At 39.7% G+C, this 19,715-nt stretch overlaps 1 protein-coding gene across 5 annotated transcripts in view; it reads right to left on the bottom strand.

Moving 5' to 3' along the window:
• LOC134213389 (potassium voltage-gated channel protein Shaw-like) overlaps positions 1 to 19,715 on the bottom strand; it is a 356,566-nt gene that overhangs the window by 146,418 nt on the left and 190,433 nt on the right. For 2 of the 5 annotated variants that reach the window (XM_062692404.1, XM_062692407.1), the window contains 2 exons: positions 10,672 to 11,255; positions 8,435 to 9,023 (listed from right to left, as the gene is read on the bottom strand). In XM_062692404.1, coding sequence (XP_062548388.1) covers positions 8,435 to 8,478 — 44 coding nt within the window. In that variant the 5' untranslated portion in view covers positions 8,479 to 9,023; positions 10,672 to 11,255. The remainder of the gene's footprint in view (positions 1 to 8,434; positions 9,024 to 10,671; positions 11,256 to 19,715) is intronic. The other 3 variants (XM_062692405.1, XM_062692406.1, XM_062692408.1) reach the window with 3 other exon arrangements.

Here is a 19,715-nt window from a genome sequence, read left to right as displayed (position 1 = left end):
AATATAAAAAGTAATTTTTGTACATTGTGGTTTTTTATTTTACTTACTTACGGGCTTGGTGGTTATATGGCTACTACTTCTGCTTCATACGCATGAGGAGGAACCAACAATCCCAGGCCTGTTCCATTCCTCCTATATTGTATCTTTCTGTACATTTCTCATGTTCTAGCAATCGCTAGGTCAAAATCAATATCAAAATCATTATTTTTTTCAATTTGGTGCTATCTTTATTCCGCACCTTTTTTCATGAATTTTCAGCTTGAATGTAAATGGTCCGCCTTAATATCAATGTAATGTACTAAAAAAGTTGAGAATCAGAATTCACTTACATTCTGAATTGAAATCACCATCATCTGATCATAATTTGAGAAAATATTGGTAAAACACATAGTGGTGCTATTTTTATTTCGACAAAATCAGTTGGTGTTCGCAATACTCATGTGTTGCATTTGTAGTTCTAGATCTCTGAATTCAACTGGTTAGTGGTGTTTTTTGTTTGATTGGGAACATTCAGAGATTATTTGGTCACAAAGTAGGAAGGGGATCATCACTTTTACGGCTTTGAAGTCACTTGCATGTTTGCATGATTGCATGTTCAGGCAAGTTAAAATACTAAGTTATTGCGATAATCCAAGTTATTACGATATCTTAATGACCACATTAGTGTTTTTGGACAGTGGACAGTGAAAACTGTTCAGCAGCATATAAGGATAAAAACATATGGAGACGCATGGAAGATTTGTGCGATGACTCATCTTGTGACTACACTTTTTACGCATATTCTATCTCATCCGTTTTATTAAATAAATGAACAAGTGCGCAAGCATTTGTATGGAACTTGTATTATGGGAAACATGATCCTAATTGTAAGGTGAGACCTACATATTCTAGATTAACATGTCGAATCATGATTTAAAACAGCAGGTTCCCTAACGCCTTCTAAGCAATTTTCACATTTTTTTCCACGGTTGTCTTATCCACTTCATCTAGTTTCCTGTAGATTACTAGTTATGTTTCTAGAGACTCAATTTTTTTCAAGGTCAGCTGGAGTACGGATGCTGTCATATAAAATGTAGAAAATATGGATTTACCAAATTCAATATGAATAAAATTTACCGATTAAGATGAACTTCACAACGAAAAACAATACTAGTTGTAAAACCGTCTAAGACAAATTAAGTACTGTCCATTTAATTCCACCAGTTAATTTTCGTTATCTTTGCAGATACGTATTTCGACCACAACTGTGTGGTCGTCTTCAGTGTCTTGTACTTGACTCGACTTACTCGAAATACGTATCTGCAAAGATAACGAAAATTAACTGGTTGAATTAAATGGACAGTACTTAATTCGTCTTAGACGGTCTAATACATTCCACTAAACGAGCTTAATATATTTTTCTGAATACTGGTTGTCCCTGTAAGACCCTAAAGCCGTTGCGTTTTTGGTGCAGTCCAAATTGGTTTGATGCAGATGTTCTAGGTTCTCCAAATTATTCTAGAATTCAGATCATTTGGCTAGCATGTCAACTACGCCTGTTTTCCAATCGGAATCAATTCAGTATGTACATACAAGTCCCTTGTGTCCTTGCGAATTATGTACAGCTCAAATTAGTTTGATGCAGATGTTCTAGGCTTCCCAAATTGTTTCTGGAGTTCAGATTAATTGGTCCAGCAGGTCAACTTTTCTTTTGGAATCAGCCCAACATGTTCATACAAGTCACTCGAACCCCTGCTATTATGTACAGTCCAAATTAGTTTGATACAGATATTCTAGGTTCTCAAAATTGTTCTGGAATTCAGATCATTTGGTCTACATGTACCAAAAAAATATGAATATTACGTATTTTAATAAAATGTCGAAGTCAGATGATTTAAAATTACATGCCACGGAACCTAAATACAGCACCCGGTACGACGCACCTAACGCTCAGGCAGTCGATAACTTGATGCAGCGAAATACTTGTTCGTGGAACCTGTTTTCCACCGATCACCCCACCCAGCGCGGGCTTATGTTTGATCCTCGTTCTGATCCATGCATTTTTTGTCAAAAAAATTGTTATGTAAAATCAAAGGACAATCTAATTTTACGTCCAAAGTGACGCTAGCATATGTCAGTGTCACAGCACCTGATATTACATGATTTTTTTTTAGGTGTGTAGTTAATAGCATGGTTAGGTGAGGGAGGTGATTAGAATGAAAGAAGCAAAAGCGGCAGCCAACAAAACAAATAAAGTTTGGACAGACAGACTGTATTTAATAAGCATGATGGACCTGTTTCAAATGTTTCAAATAAATTGCTTGCTCCTTGTGGTACATGGAATAAATTCCGAGTGAAAATAGACACGGAAATAACGACCCAAGTCAAGCACGGTGTACGGGTCGGACAGGAGAGCGACATCGGTCCTTGACTCCGAGACCGACTACCACAGCAGCTGCTGGACAGATGCACAGCAGTTAAGATTCAACTGTGTTGCTTGCATGGCTTCTCTTGTTTTTCTCTCCGATGGGACACGGAGGTCCACCCATAACGTGATTACATGCTTGCTTTTTGCTGGCGCAGATGGACACTCTGGTAACTTATCGCATTCCTGCGTCTTGTGCCCTTCCCAACCACAATTACGACGCAGGTTGCTACGGTCTGGGCCCTTAAAGTCGTAGGACTTATGTCCCGACTCTAAGCACCAATAGTACCAGTCCAGTTTGTTTATTGGGCTTACTGACCAGCCGATTTCAACATCCCTCGCTCTATTAACTAGGGTAGGCTAGCTGCGTGCCAAATAGACGACCTTTGTACCACACTGCTCTCTGATGGCAGAGACGACGTCGTCCGCGTTCGTGACCTCGTCCAGTTGCTTGCACTGGAAGGTCACTTCCGTCCCCAACGACCTCACCTCGGCGCCGTCACCCAAGATCTTTTCCCGAGCAGCACAATTCAGACGATAATGGTTGCAGCAACTTGATTGTGACTAAATCTGGTCACATATGAGTTGCAGCAACCTATGTTAAGCATGTGTGCTGCAAGGGTTGGGCCAGTCGTCCCGCTTGCTCCACGTTTCAGCACCAAGATCATTTCACCAGTTTAGGTGCGTCTGACGCTTCGTGCGTCCTGTTCCAGCACTGAAAGCTTTTCGATCGCCTGCATCGACGTCGGCGTACTTATGCTTATCGGTTTTGAGCAGCAAGGCCTCTACTCTGTCCTTAACTTTCTTTGCGGGTCGAGATGCGCTCGACTTCCGCTTTGAGCTACTGACCAGCTGCCAGGGATTTTCGGTCCCTTGTGCGGATGGCACTGGCCGCTAGGTACCTCTTGCGGTCCGGCGACTTGCGTTTGGTTGGTGCCTTTCGCTTCTTTTGGCCGAGAAGTTGCTTTCTCGGGTCAACGCCCTTCGGGCATCACTACATCCCGATCTGCTCCGTCAAGACGACGTTTGGCCTACTGTCGCCTACTGCTTGGCTTTTCTCTGAGCACCTTCGCCGGTTTGCTTGCCTGGGCCATTTTTGGTTGGGCGCAATATTTTCCTCGTTGGCCGTCAGGGTGAAATCAATCGTCTCTTCTGCCATAGTCGATGTTCCAAGGAAGAAGAAGGCCTCAGTTGTGGCACCTTTGTCGGCCTTCTCGCTTCTCCCGGGTGGCTGATAAAAACGTCCTGTTCTTGTTTCAGTTCAATAATGATGTTTTGCCTTTCGCTTGCGAACTCAATAATATTATCGAGTTACTCGACGACCACCCACATCCCGGGTAGTGGTCTAAATATTGTACCCAAATCGGAAAGTAGTCTAGATTATAGACACTGTAGGTTCTATAGACTAGCTGAGGCGAAGACGAAGGTAGCCAAACGAACTCTCAACTAGTGTAGCTAAACGATTGCAATCCAAGCAATAAAACGTGTGACGTCGAATTCACGTGCTACTCTTCTCCCTTCTCACTTCTCACATCTTCCATCTTTATCTCATTTTTTCACATTTTACATCTAACTTCTCACTTTTCATTTCTCGCCTCTCACTTCTCACTTCACAAAACTTTGCTTCTCACCTCTCACATCACACACCTCACTTCTCCCTTCTAACTTCTCTCTTGTCCCTTCTCACTTCTCACATCTTACAAATTGCTTTTTATTTCTCACTCTTCACTTCTCATAACTCACTTCTCACAACTCACTTCTCTCCATTCGCTTCTCGGCTTCCACTTATCACTTCTCGTTTCTCACTTCTCACATCTTACATCTCACTTCTCGTATCAAATGTCTCACTTCTCACTTCTAAATCTCACTTCTCACTTGTAGCTTCTCATTTCTCGGCTCTCACTTATAACTTCTCACTTTTCACATATCACATCTTTATCTCATTTCTCACTTCTCACCTCTCATTTTGCACTTCTCGCTCCTCAATTCTCACTTCTCACTTCTTACTTCCCACTCCCCACTTCTATCTTCTAACTTCATCCTTCTTGCCTTCCTTTTTCATATCTTACCACTTTTCATTTTTCGCTCCTCACTTCTCCCATCTCACTTCTCACAACCCATTCAATTCTGGCTTGTTACTTCTCGCTTCTCACTTTTCACATCTTACTTCACGTATTGAATTTTCACTTCTCATTTGTCGCCTCCAACCTATTTCTCGGCTCTCAATTCTCGTTCCTCACTTCTTACATCTTACTTCTCACTTCTCGTTATGAATTTCTCACTTTTCAATTTCACTTCTAATTTGTCGCTTCCAACCCATTTCTTGGCTCTCCACTTATCACTTCTCGTTTCTCACTTCTCGCTTCTCATATCTTACACCTCACTTCTGGTATCAAATTTCTCACTTCTAAATCTTACTTCTCACTTATAGCTTCTCATTTTTCGGCTCTCACTTATCACTTCTCGTTTCTCACTTCTCATTTTTTAAATCTCACATATTTATCTCATTTCTCACTTCAAACTATTCACTTCTCGCGCCTCACACTTCTGACTTCCCGCGTCTCACTTTTTCACTTCTTACTTCTTGCTCCCCACTTCTTACTTCTCACTTCTCGCTTCTTACTTCTCACTTCTCGCTTCTTACTTCTCACTTCTAATTTCTCATTTCTGCCTTCCCACTTCTCCCTTCTTGTTTCTCATTTCTTACATCCTATTATTTCTCACTTCTCCTTTCTCACTTCTGATTTCCCACATCTCACTTCTCACTATTTACTTTTCAAAAATCACTTTCCACTGCTCACCTTTTACTTCTCACTACTCGCATATCATTCCTTACTTCACACTTCCTATATCTCACATTTCACTTCTTGCTACCGTTTTCTTACTAATCATTTCTCCCTTCCTATTTCTCACTTCTCATCCACTTTTTACTTCTTCCTTCTCACTTCACATGTTTTGCTTCTCGGGTCACACCACTCGTTTCTTACTTCTCAGTTCTTACTTCTCACTATTCACTTCTTTTCTATCTTAAATCTCACTTATCGTATCTAATTTCTCATTTGTCACTACTCACTTATCACTTCTCACTTATCACTTCTCATTTTCCTCTTTTTACTTACCGCTTCTCGCTTGAAAGTTTTCCCTTCTCACATCTCACATGTTTATCTCAATACTCACTTCTCACTATTCACTTCTCGGCTCTCACTCTCACTAATCACTTCTTGGCTCTAACTTGTCACTTCTCATTTCTTACTTCTTATTTCTCACTTCTCGCTCTCTTACTTCACTCTCCTCTCTTCTCCTTTCTTGCTTCTCACTTCTCACAAATTATTTCTCATTTTTCACTTATCACTTCTCCCATCTCATAAATTATTTCTCACTTCTCAATTCTCACATATCACTTCTCAATTCTCACTTGTCACCTCTCACATTTCACTTCTCACTATTCACTTCTCGCTTCTCACTTATTACTTCTCACTTCTCACTTCCTCACTTCACACCTCTCGCTTCTTAGTTCTTACTTCTCCCTTCTTGCTACTCACTTCTCACATCGGGACTGACAGCCTTCGCTCTAATGACCCAACATCGTACCTCCATTAAGTATTCTAAGTGTTTTCCCTTGAAAAGGATTTAGAATTTTTTTTTTTTGAAAACCGCGTGAAATCCGAAATCCGTGTAAAAAACGACTTTTGCAAAAGTCGATAAAAAACAACTTTTTACAATTTTCACTTGATTTCAAGACTTTTTCGAAAAATCGCGTAAAAAATTAAAACCCCGTAAAAAACCGCGTAAATCCCAAAATCCGCGTAAAAAAAGTAGCGTAAAAAGCGACCCGCGTAAAAAAAATCGCGTGAAAAGAGACACCAGTGCATAAGCATACAAGCATATGGAGACGCATGGTGCATTGGTTCATCAACTCCTTGTGATGGGTGATTGATTTCTACCTTGCATAGTAGGAAATGGTTTTTGATGAAACATTCCTTACATTCGCTTACAACTCTACAGTTCAGCTATTAATTTAAAGTTCATTAGTTGTATTTTGTTATGCGTATGAGAGTGACTGCCACAATTTGCCAGTTATCAAGTAGCAATTAAAGCAAATATGACTAAAAAATCCAAATTATAAAGATATAATGAAAACAAAAAAAACATATTTAAAGGGGTAGTCTGCATGAAACGTAAAAAATCTTTTAAAATACTGGAATTACAAAATTCTTGTCTTCGACAAAGTTTTTCAGGAGAGTTTTGGCTACAACTTTTATGAAGAATCAAATCTCACATGTTGTGAAATGAAAAAAATAAATTTTTCATCTCACTTTTTGGGGGATTGATTAGTAAGCTGAATACCTCCAAAGAAGCGCATCAACTTATTGATAAAATGTCTCGAAGACACCATTCCCTAGTAACATTTTGATTTTAAGCTGGTTTTATAACACTCTTTTAAAGTTAATTATGTACTTCAAGAGCGTTATAAAACTTAAAATGTTATTTGGGTTACGCTAATTTCGATAATAAAGGTACTATTAAATAATCGCGCTTAAAACACGATTTTAGCCACTGTGAATTGCTGGGAAATAAACCTTAATAGGTATTACTTAACTTTGAAGGCTAATCCTGACTAGAAGAGGTAGTTATTTTATTTTTTTTAATTGTCTTTTTTCTGTCTTTGAACATATGATATTTCTTAAATAGACAATAAACCCTCACTTGTCGTGGGACGGGTTGGTAGGATTCTGTTTAATTCCACGACAAAAGGTGAATTCAAATTGAGTTTTAAAAGCAATAACAGGTGAAGATATTCCACTAACCAGGCTTATTACAACGTTCTTTTTGCTTTAACCTTTTCCTATTTTATCTTCCACTACACTGTTCCAATAATCACCTCTGGTACAGCTCTATTATATTGGTTCAAGCACTCGCCTAACCGGAAACGCACGCGTAATCGTTTCCATACTCATTCCATCGCCTTTCAAGCCTATCCTTACTTTAATACTCTTTAAGCGGCAATCCGTTTACCAAAACCTTTGCTATAAAATACCAACTTCCAAATCCATAAAAATCTGCATGGGTCCGCACTAATAGTGCGGAGGTTTATTCAGCTAGTGGCCGCGGGCAAATGCATCATAATTTCCTTCCTTGATCTGCATTCTAACATGGCAGGCGCCAGTATTGCCAAACAAATGAGATCACCAGTACTTGTACATTGAAGATACATGTTAATCCCAAGCAATCATTTGTTGGTTTCCTGTACAAAAATAGATGATCTGGCAATAACGGAGTAGCAGCTATTATGTCATACTGGTCTCCGATAGGTCAATGAAAATGAAAATGAAAATAATAAAAAAAAACACTTCGGGTAATAAGGAATGTTTTGAAAATCCTCATTTTTTTGTTGTTGCCCTCTCAAAATATTATTTTTGGGCAAAAAATCCGAGGGGCGGGGTGAGACATAATTGTTTTTAAATATTTTTATAGGCCTAATAACAATAATAATGTTCCAGTAGATTGATATTATTATGCCTTACCCGCCTTGGTAGATATTGGTAAAAAGAAAAACCTATTACCGTTCTCGATTAAAGTCATACTTTGGTCGTTGCGAAGTAGTACCCACATGCTGGGTGACAAAGGCCAAAATGAGAAATAAAAATAAACTTTTTCCTCATGGCGTCCTCCCACCCAAAGCTCGCTGATGATAAAGCACATCGTTCGTCCGCATAGGTTCAGTCTTTTGTTTCGCACAAGCTTTGGCCAGTACAGGCGGACATGTTCAACGTTATATCTATGAATCTGAATATTTTCACGATAAGGTGCCTATGCGTTCTTCCACTACCAAAATTCTCACTAGATGTACAATAAATTACAATTTTCGTGTAAAAAATCCTAAATGTCCATCAAATGGGTACCTGCCCCTTGATTTAAAATTCAGTTATATAAAACTGTCGCCTCGACTGTGTTGACCAATACCGATGCAAACGTACGTCAAACAAAAGCCCAGCAGCCTCCGTAGTTGACATTCCAGAGATTACTCACCTGATGCCTCCCACGTTCAGGATGATGCGATTTTCACCGTCCATCGCGCCTTGCAGCTGCTGCTTGTCCTGCCAGGTGACTTCAGCGTTGAATCAGTTTCATAATTCATGACAGTCCATTTGTTCGCTCGGTTGCTCTGGTATATTTTTTTTCTGTTCACTATTTTTTTATCTTCACTGTTTCCGTCACGGAACTCACCGAAGCTAATTTTTCTTTTTTATGCTAGGTTCTGCGCTGGGATCAACTGCGGTTCGTCCGGCTAATGCTGTCTGGGCTGATACAACATTTCGTTGGACGATTATCATCGTGTCACAGTTTTTTTGCACTGCGCTTCCACTTGGGTGGCGTACATCATTTTCCTGGGAGGGATTACACGGCTTTCATTACCGGAACGAACATTTTCAAACCCGGCCACTTGACTCTTGCTGATGAATGAGAAATGTGCGCCATCATCATCATTTCTGGCTTATGCAGCCCGGTGGCATAATCACTGGTACAATAATCACGTTTCGGTAGATTTTTATTTATCACTAATTGGCGATGTGAAGCTTTTTACGACCTTGCACTTTGTGTTTTTATTTTTTTTTTACTGTGGCAATATATATTAGATAAGATTGGTATATATAAAACATACTTTTAAAAATTGTGTTGAATGCTACCGCATTTCAGTGTTCAGTAGGGTAAGACGGTATAATGCGCCCCACCTGGCCAAAACGCCCCCCTTTGATTTCTAGAAAACTATACCTAACTAAGGGTTAAAATCAGTTGGAACCTATAAATATTTGTAAAACCATCATACTATGTGAATGTGGAAGTATTTTTCTATTACACAATGAAAATAATAGCAAAATACAAAAAGTTACAGTTTTGATGTAACTTTTCATGTTTGTTTGCTCAACATTCTGGAGCGACTCTAGCATACTGTCCGAAAAACTTGCACTGGAACACTCAGTTGGGCAACAAAATAACTTTTCTCAGTGGTTAATATGATATAAAATTGCTTCCTTCTTGAAAATGTAACGATTTTCGAAAACATGTTTCATTGGCCAAAACGCCCCAGTGTAGGCAGGACGGAATGCCCTTACCAACTGTACACAAGTGCAGCGAGCCTGCAGCAGTTGCTTCCAAATTGTATGGACAATATTGAAATGTAATTCACACCTGCTTAAATGGACTTATGTAGGTTTTTTAATGTCAAGCACATAAGGATTTGTAACCTTTTTATTATGGGATAGATAAAATACTAATGAAGGGCTATGAAACGTGTTTGATTACGGTGGGGCGTATTGCCCAGCCACTTTTTGAAATTCTGTTTTTCACGACTTTTCGAAAAAGCTTTATTACGTGTTCTCGATAATATTTTTATATAACTACTCACAGGTAATGCATTTGCGACTTGTTGAACTACCAAATAACACAAAGTTTGCATAAATTCCGTTGAAAAGTAAAAAGTTTTTATAGGTATTGCCTTAGGGGGGGCATATTATACCGTCTTACCCTATATATTATAGATGACAAAAAAAATCAGTTCTAGAGACACAATTTTTTAATTAAGAATTCAAAACAGCCCCAACTGTTGGAAGAAACCCCGCCCGACGGTAACTTTGTTTTGTCCGTTCTGCTATCCTTTCAGTTCATCAAACCTTGATCTCATGCATCTCTTCGAATTGACGTCTCCGCGCGTAACTGGAGTTCGTTCATTGACACAAATGTTAATGCTGTCACGTGCTTTTCCCTGTGAAAATGATAAATTTCTTCACTGCTGTAGATTATAAGATCTCGAAAAAACACATCTCTGCTGCTAAATAAAACATAAAACCTTCGCTATAACACGTATGGCTATAAGCCATACTCAAATCTATTCCCGAAATATAGAATGTTTTGTTTATGTTTATTTTATTAAGTAATAATATTGCTTTATACATGTTAGACTCCATTATTAGTGGCGGTTTGAGAACCTTCGTAAACCTTGTCTGATTTTTAATCAAATTCTGAGCAACAATTCTACGGATAACATTTTCACCCGATTTTTTACCAGAGCTTCTATCTAATTGTGCACCGCTCCCAAAACCCATTACGGAAATGCATGACTTTCATTCACCGCACAATTTCACCCCACAGATGAATCCGGATTCGTATCGGAATTTCTCATCATCGGTTTCGTAAACCAACCGAAATCGTAAAAAAAAAAATTTCAATGCAATCCAATTCACATCACTTTTCGCGGTATTTCCCACCTAACGAACTGCTAACCCAGTGGAAATGTGGATTATTTTTTCTGCTGATGGATGTCCGTACCGCCAAATACTGGGTACGGTGGTTCCCAGGGCAACTTCCGGTTCGTTTTATGTCGAATTCAAATTCCGTTCCACGTAGGCTGGATTTGGTGGAATAACGATGGCTTCGACGTAATGCACTTCACTTCACTACAACCGGTTCGATGCTAGCTAGAGGGAAGATGTGATGGGATTTTTGTTACCGTTGCCACTTGCCACAGATTGCTAACGGAGCGACGAAAATTCAGCGGTACGATGGCAGCACGATGCAACAGGGTTTATGATTTATGCCGTTAGTTATTTATGTATTCATTTGATAGAGTGCATTCTTCATGCACAATGTTCCACTTTTTGCTGGGCTCGCACGTGGCGAAGAGAAAATGGACATTGTCGGAGTCCGTGAGTATGTTGATCGTTCCCGGTGTTGATTTGTGAATCAGGTGCAAGCTTGGAAGCACATGTTGGTTGTTCGATTTATGGATGGCGTGGCGGATGTCCAGTTGGTGCGCGCTTTGTTATCCAGTTGAGTGTTTCCGCTGGCGAATCTGCGAGTATGGAGAAAAGAGGGAAAACCTTGGTTAAGTCGCTTCGTAATATTCCATTGGATTCATCGCATTCCATCTCTTCACACATGAGTTCGAACAGCATAACATAACGAACCAAGCGTAATAACAGAACATGTTTGAAAGCTTGGCCCGTTTTGAACCGTGATTGCTTGAGTGCCATGGAGGAAACACATTATTTAAAGCTCTTCAAACGCTACTCTCGAGCAATCAATAATGATTACATTAAAATTCCATTTTCCCAATTCAATTACGTACCATCGTCGCTACTACGGGAGAGCATCGAATGTGTCACTGCCATCAAATTGAACAGCGGAATGAAATGTGAAAAGGAGGGGGTGATGTTATTGCAGTTGAATGTGATAATAATATTACGGTGGATGTGGATGGATCTCTGGGACATATTATTGAAACGGGGATGGGAGATCAAACTAACTATCAACAATAGATGTTTCACGGAAAGGAGAGTTTTTACAGCTGGATGCAATTGATGTTAGAATAATTTAATCATAATATTTGGTAATATAAACATGCCATTAATTTTGCATATCAACGTCCAAGAGTTGGAAACGACATAAACAGTATACTGAGTTTGCGTTGGTTTCGATTGATTATTGCGTTTATTTGCATACCTACTCCAAACAGGGCATGGAAATACATTTATAATTACAAAACATTCTTAAATGTGTATCTTGGCTTACGACAAATGCATATCGAGAGCAAATTTAAACTGTTTTCACGCAGGCATTTTAAGGGTTCTACGTTCTTTCCGTTAAGAGGTTGTTGCGATGATTGTTGGCGTTTCTATCTTTGGCGTTTTCTGCAAAATGGTGAGTTGACATCAAGGAAGGACCGCCGAACAGAACTCTGGTCCCCACAAGTTCCTATCTCACGCTTCCACGGGTCGTCCGATGACAAAAGACCGCCAGCTAAGGGTTGTGTACTTAGCTGGTAGTGCAGCCTGGGCACTGTTGTCCTTCTGACATCAGCTAGAGTGAGAAGGTACGCCTCGAGCGTCTGTTCACCAGGAGGTGCGGCTCAAACAGCGTTTGCCTGGTAACCAGCGGCTGATCAACGAAATGCTGTATCGCGTCAGCTGTATCTAAGGTGGCAGCCCCACCAGCGCGATGTAGGTAACGCGACCCCGGTAAGGAAGCTTACTGAAGCCTCTCAAATACCACGAAAAATGGAGATAGAAGAAAAAGAGAACGTTATTTTTGGCAACCGACCCGGCAACGAAATAAGGACTATGATTGGAAACTCGGTACCTGGAATGTCAAGACCCTGAATGAATCTGGACGAGTGAGCCTTCTGGCTCGTGAACTGTAGAAGGTTGGAGTGAACGTGGCCGCTATTCAAGAAGTCCGATGGCCCAGATCCGGAGAACGTGAGTTTCGAGCCGTGGACCCCACGACCAACACTGCATTCAAGTATAACATCTATCACAGCGGCGGCGGAAAAGCAGAGCATGGAGTTGGTTTCGTAGTGATGGGCAAGCAGATGAAGCGAGTGATGCGGTGGAAACCCATTAGCGAACGAATCTGTGTGTTAAATTACAGCCTAATCAACGTTTACGCACCGACAAACGATAAATTCGACGATGTGAAGGACTCGTTTTATGAATGTCTTGATAAACCCTATGGAGAGGGCCCAAAGCATGACGTGAAAATTGTTATCGGAGACGCTAACGCTCAGGTCGGTAGAGAGGACTTTTGAGGTCAGTCAGTAGCACCTACTTTGCACGAAAGAATATCCGAAAGCACACCTGGAGACACCCAAATGAGGAAGCTTGCAGCCAGATAGACCATGTTCTGGTGGATGGGCGCCATTTCTCGGATGTTATCGATGTGCGGACCTTCAGAAGTCCGAACATTGACTCTGATCACTACCTCGTTGTCAGTAAAATTCGATCACAGTTGTCAACTGTATCGAACGAAAGATCACAGCGAACGATGCTTTACAATATCCAGCGATTGTCGGCGGAAGGAGTATCAGCTGAGTACCGCCAGAACCTCGACGAACGGATAAGTGCAATCAACGTTAGCGACAACATCAACGATCTATGGGAGTCGATCCATGGAGCGGTGAGCACAACAGCACGAGAAGTGGTAGGCAATGCACAGAGGCGACCCAGGACGGGTTGGTTTGATGTGGAGTGTCAGAGAGTGACAGACGAGAAAAACGTTACCAGAAGCCGGATGTTGGTATCGGGTACCCGATCGAATAGAAATCGGTACAAGGAAGCAAGAGCAGCCGAAAAACGAACCCACCGCAGGAAGAAAAAAGTACGAAGAACAAGTGATTAACGAGGCACAGGAAAAAATGAAGCAGATTGATATGCGGAGGTTTTATGGGACTGTCAATGGCGTGCGGAGAAAGACAGTGCCATCTCCCGTCATGTGCAACGACCAAGAAGGGAATTTGCTGACAGATAAAACCGAAGTGGCTGCCAGGTGGAAGCAACACTTCGAGACTTTGTTGAATAGTGGAAGTGACGGTGCATCGGTGAACAGAATAAATATTAGTGACGATGGACAAGCTGTGGAGTCGCCTACACTATATGAGGTTGTGGGGAAGGACCAGCTCCCGGCTGAACTTCTCAAACATGACAGTGAGCAGCTTTATGAATTTTTGCAACATATTATGTCGATAATATGGGAGGCCGAGGAATTCCCTGCTAGCTGGCTGAACGGCCTCATTTGCCATCTCTTTAAGAAAGGGCACAGACTGGAGTGCGCCAATTACCGAGGAATAACCCTCCTTAATTCGGCGTACAACATTATGTCCCATTAGGGTGGTTCAAAAAATCGATTTTGCTCCACAGTGCTCATCTGATTCTTTATCATGTTCTGAGTGTCCTCTGAAAATTTGAGCTCATTTGGATTAAAACTGATTTAGCACAAGCGATTTCAAGTTTGCATGCATAGTAGTGTGGGGAAATTTATTTTTCATTAGACTGTAGATGACGCTTCCTATTAAGCGCATGTTAAAGAAAACCTACATAGCTAAAAGGAATACTCAACAGCTTTCACTCAGTGAAAACCGCATCTTAATTAATCGTTCCAATAATTAGTAATCGAATTTAATCTATACCGTGGTTTTCTGGAGCTAATTGCATAACTCCTCAACAGGCAACATTGCTGCTCGTGGCGCGAAAGATAGCACACACAAATGCAGGCTACTATGTTGCACTGCACATTTCAGTGATGCCCTCAAAGAAGTTTAACGATCATGACTAAAGATTCGCAACCTGTATTAAAATCGATTACTAATTACTGGGGTGATCAATCAACATGCGGTTTTCGTTGGGTGAAAGCTGTAGAGTATTCCTTTTGACTATGTAGGTTTGCTTTTAACCTGCGCTTAATGCGAAAGCGTCATTTACAGTATACTGAAAAAATAAATTTTCCCTTATCAATTTGCATGCAAACTTGAAATCGCTTGTGCTAAATAAGTTTTAATCCAAATGAGCTCAAATTTTCAGAGGACACTCAGAACATGATAAAGAATTAAATGAGCACTGTGGAGCAAAATCGATTTTTTGAACCACCCTAATGTCCCATATTCTGTTCAACAGATTAAGACCGCTTGAAGAGTTCTTCGACGGCGAATACTAAGCAGGTTTTCGTGAGGGCCGATCAACGACAGATCAAATGTTTACCCTGAGACAAATCCTTGATATATTCCGGGAGTACAACTTGCAGATACATAATCTTTATTGATTTCAAAGCGGCGCACAGTGGGACCAATCCCAAAAAAGACGGTCAAAAATGTTAGAAGTGAATAAAATGGTCTAGCAGGTCACATATTATGATATTTCATTGAATGGATGGTTCATCTTCTCGGCATCACCAACCCGTAAGCTAGAGATACACTACCGGAACGAGAGGTGAGGCACCAGTCGTCGCAAGCACGCTAACGTTCTCAAAGACAACGTGCTTGCACCAAGTGGTGCCTCATCAAATATCAATGGCTGGCGCGGCGCCGCAAGTGTAGAGTTCTATTTCTATGAGCACATTCACAGGAATTAACTGCTACCTTTAATTACCAATTTCTGCCGCCTCACTGCAGTGCTAACGGAAAAATGTATTCCATTATTAGAAATTGTAAACATATAGAATGGATTGTCCCTACACAAAGTAAAGCTGTAGAGGCGCAAATCGTTTCTTGATATTACGGTTCATGTGAAAAACTCATGATCTTTTTACAGAGTAAGTAAGGAAAATTAGACGTAGGGGTCATGATGATGATGATGGTCCCGCCACATACCCCTACAAAGGTTTGAGCTAGACGAGTTATCTTTTAGATAATTAATTAAGATCAATTTAATCAGATTTGCCAATAACAAAAAAAAAACGATCCGATTATTTTACAGATATAAATTCTAATACTGTCCATCGCTATACAGCAAAAAACTAAATTTAAAAAAAATGAACTGCAGTTTTGATTCATCACTTAGCAAACACCGGTAGTGATACCTCGTCTACAGAAATGCAAAACTTGTGATACCTCTCGCACAGATTTCAAAAGCTTCGCCAGGAACCGCATTACGTCTTATCAACAAAACCGCATTCTACATCTCGGAAGTATCTTTCAGCATTTATTTTGATTTTCGACAACAAAACACCTAAACTTGTGATACCTCTCCGTCGATATCAAAAGCTCGTCTTCTATCGCGTACAAAGACAATCTAACAGGTAGCCAAGGCCAATCATCTATTTCCACACATTACTAGACATTCAAAATTCACTTTCATCCATCACGCAAACAGCTCAAAAATGTCAAAGATTGGAATAAATTATAAACAACTTATATCTGTATTGCGCGCGCGAGGCTCAAACTTTTGTAGACTACACAAAAAAAGATTCAATTTAAAATTACGTCAACAATATGAAATCCATCATCATCATCGAGGCGATCGTTGTAGTCAATTAATGCCTCAATAGATAAGAAATAATTCAGATTACAGCTAAACATCCGTTGGTCACAACTTCGTCAAGATTTAAAGTTAGTCAATTATAAAAACTTGTCGAGCAGCCGTTCAAAAAGCAGCTTTGATGTGTGAAATACATTGTCTCTTAAACTGTGTTAGTGTTGCTGCACGTTTGATCTGTGTAGGCATCGAATTGAATACATTTATACCCTTGAAAAACAATGAATTTTGTGAAGCACCATGTAAAAAGAAAGGCGTTCTTACTTCATCCGCGTGTCTTGTATTATACCTATGTATGTCACTTCCTCTTTCAATTCGATCACACAAATATCGAGGCAGCAAACCATTAATTACTTTAAAATGAACACCATAGTTAAATATACAATTCTTTGCTTCACCGACAGCCACTGCAAGGCGTCCAACAAAATGTTGAGGAAGTGAACCTATTGCATCTCAAAATCAAACGCATTATTTTATTTTGCAAACGCTGTAATCTCGATATTTGTGTTTCACTAGCCAGAAAAAGGATGGAAGGGCAAAAGTCGAGATGAGGGGAGATGATTGATTTATACAAATATATTTTACTAGCAATCGTTAAATCTTTTTTCAATCGGCATAATATTCCGTACTTCTTGGCAATTTTCTTGATGACATTGTCAATATGAGTACCAAATTTTAGCTTGTCATCAATAATCACGCCAAGATATTTAATTTCCCGCACGCGATCAATCGTATCATCATCCATTACAACAGAGACGTCTGCATTTAATCGATTCCGTGAAATTACCATGAACTTGGTTTTACTAATATTTAATTTCAACTGTTTGTATTTCAACCATCTACTTAGAGAACGTAAATCTTCATTCAAGTGTTGGACGGCGTCATCTAAATTCTTAGCTGCAATGAATATAACGGTATCATCAGCAAAAGATTTATGTCACAAAATCGTAAAACTCGCCGCATGTCATTGATGTACATAATAAATAAAATGGGCCCTAATACACTTCCCTGTGGCACGCCGAGAGTGTTCTCCACGGGACTCGAAACAAAATCATTAAAGGCAGTCCGTTGAGTTCTGTCAGCCAAATAGCTTTCAAACCATTTGTATGCAGAACCCGAAATTCCAAAGCGCTTGATTGTGTTCAACAACAAGGGCCGATAAATTGTCTCAAAACCGCGTTTCAGATCCAAAACACAGCAACAATCGTATCTTTACGCTCCACTTTTTCTTTCCATTTTGCCAATACCGAATTCAAGGCGGTTTCACAAGAATGACCTTCTCGAAATCCCGATTGTTCCGGTATCAGCAAGCTATTGGTATTCAAATAAGTTAATAGCTGGCCTTTAACAAATAGTTCTGAAATTTTCTCTAATGTGTGCAACATGTTGATGGGACGAAACTCTTCGGCTTGAATTGTTCCAGCAACTTTTTGTATATGAATCACAAGAGATTCCTTCCAAACTTGCGGCACGTGCCCAGTTTGCAATGATTCATTAATAAGGTCCAGCAAGTTGTGTCCGATGACTTCAAAGCAATCTTGTATAACTTTTGCGTTTACATTATCTACTCCAGCCGTTTTTCCCATATTAAAACAAATTTCCCTTAGTTCTTCCATTATTATTGGGTGAAAGCCTTCAAATCTGCAATTAACATTAATCGGCTGCTTTATTTCGTCGGGTTCATCAACTAATGCGATAGATTGGTTAATTGATGAAACACTTTGTACGAAATATTTATTAAAATTATCTGCAATTACGTCTTCTGATTGCTCTAATGTGCCATTAAAGGTTATGGACCGCGGTTTACAAGAACTAGGTTTCATTAAAGATTTTAAAATTTTCCATAACTCTTTGCTGTTGTTTTGATGTTGATCAATTTTCCTCTGAATGTATTCGCAACGTGTGCTTTTCAAAGTTTGTGAATATTTGTTCCGCGCCACCTGATACCTATTCCAATGATTATCACTATTACTTCTACAAAACTTTTTGTACAATTTATCTCTTTTACGCCTCAGACGCAATAGATTTAAATTGTACCAGCTGTTCGAGTTATTTAAAGATACATACTTGTGTTTAACTAATTGATTGGTACAGGTTTAAATTAAACTTAAACTGAACTGATTCTTTGACATAAATAGCAACACCGCCAGTGTGTCTCGAATGTGATAAGCAAGCAGCCACACTGTATCCCGGAATACTATACTGATCAAAAGCTTCCATGTCAACAATATGCGTTTCAGATAAGAATACTAGAAATGGACGTTTATCTTCCACAATCTTACGTAAAGCAACGTAGTTTGTGGATAACCCAGCAATATTCAAGTACAAACTATCGAATTGGTTCACATTACTACTGGAACTTGGTTGCTATTCATTGAAACGTAGGCTGCTCTTTTTTCGATCAAATAACCGTTTGAAAACTTTACAATCAGTACTAAATGCACCATGGTTAACGTCCAAGTTAGTTTTACGTTCTTTATTTATTTTAACACAATTAATACATTTCAATACAGTTGACGTGCAATCGGACGTTCTGTGACTTTCGCTGCACTTGGAGCACGCAGTGCTATTTTTGCAATCCGTGCTCATGTGCCCAAATTCTCCACATTGAAAACATCTCAAGATACTAATTTCCGGAACTACAAGGCACCGATCAAACCTTATATTTACCTTTTTCGCGGTCAACAAACAACTGTGAGTTTCTTTATCGACTTCAATTATCACGTTGTACTTGTTGTACTTGAAACGTGGATTTTCATACATCCTAACGACCTTGACATCATTAATAGCGATGTCTTCATTCTGATCTTTCAAGATCTGAATGAAGTCATCCGAAGAAAATTTATCACTCATACCCATCACTTTCAATCTAGGCACCGATGATGGAACAACAGCATTATAGCTTTCTCCCAACTTGCTTTGAATGTCATTTTTCACAACTTCAATATTGTAGCCTGTTGCACACTCAGCAATTATAGAGCCGTCTTTCCCGTTCCTAAAGTTACTGATTTTGTGTGTTTTAGGATCCAGTTTAGAATTCAAAAAGCTGCGAGTAACATCGCTATCCTGATTGGACTCTTTCGGCTTAATCACTATGACTATTTTGTTTTTATTCCCAGTGTTTTTCTTCAAAACCTCCGCGAAACTAATTTTTTCTTCAACTACATCATCAGATGCCTCGTCGGCATATTCCTGAACTTTACGCTTCTTGCCTCTGGGATTTTTTGTCGACTCCGAAGTCGAGCTTGATGAACCTTGCATAACATTAATTGCAGCTAATTTATTGTTCGCATTAAATTGAAAAAATGAACCTTTCATATTATCCAACTCATTTCCAATTAAATCCCGAAATCCACCAATTGCATCATCGAGGGCGTTTTGTACCCTTTTCCCCAATTGATCCATCCCGTCTTTCAACGCGATGTTCATCTGAGCAGTAATGTGATCTCGAATGCCACTGATCGAATCAGAAAGCGAAGATATTTTCTTCATCTCCTCTTCGAGGTTAT

Source organism: Armigeres subalbatus, chromosome 2 (assembly GCF_024139115.2).
Source record: "Armigeres subalbatus isolate Guangzhou_Male chromosome 2, GZ_Asu_2, whole genome shotgun sequence".
NCBI classification, from domain to species: Eukaryota; Metazoa; Arthropoda; class Insecta; order Diptera; family Culicidae; genus Armigeres; species Armigeres subalbatus.
Note: the sequence above shows the minus strand (reverse complement) of the source record. Positions and strands in the feature narration are given on the sequence as shown.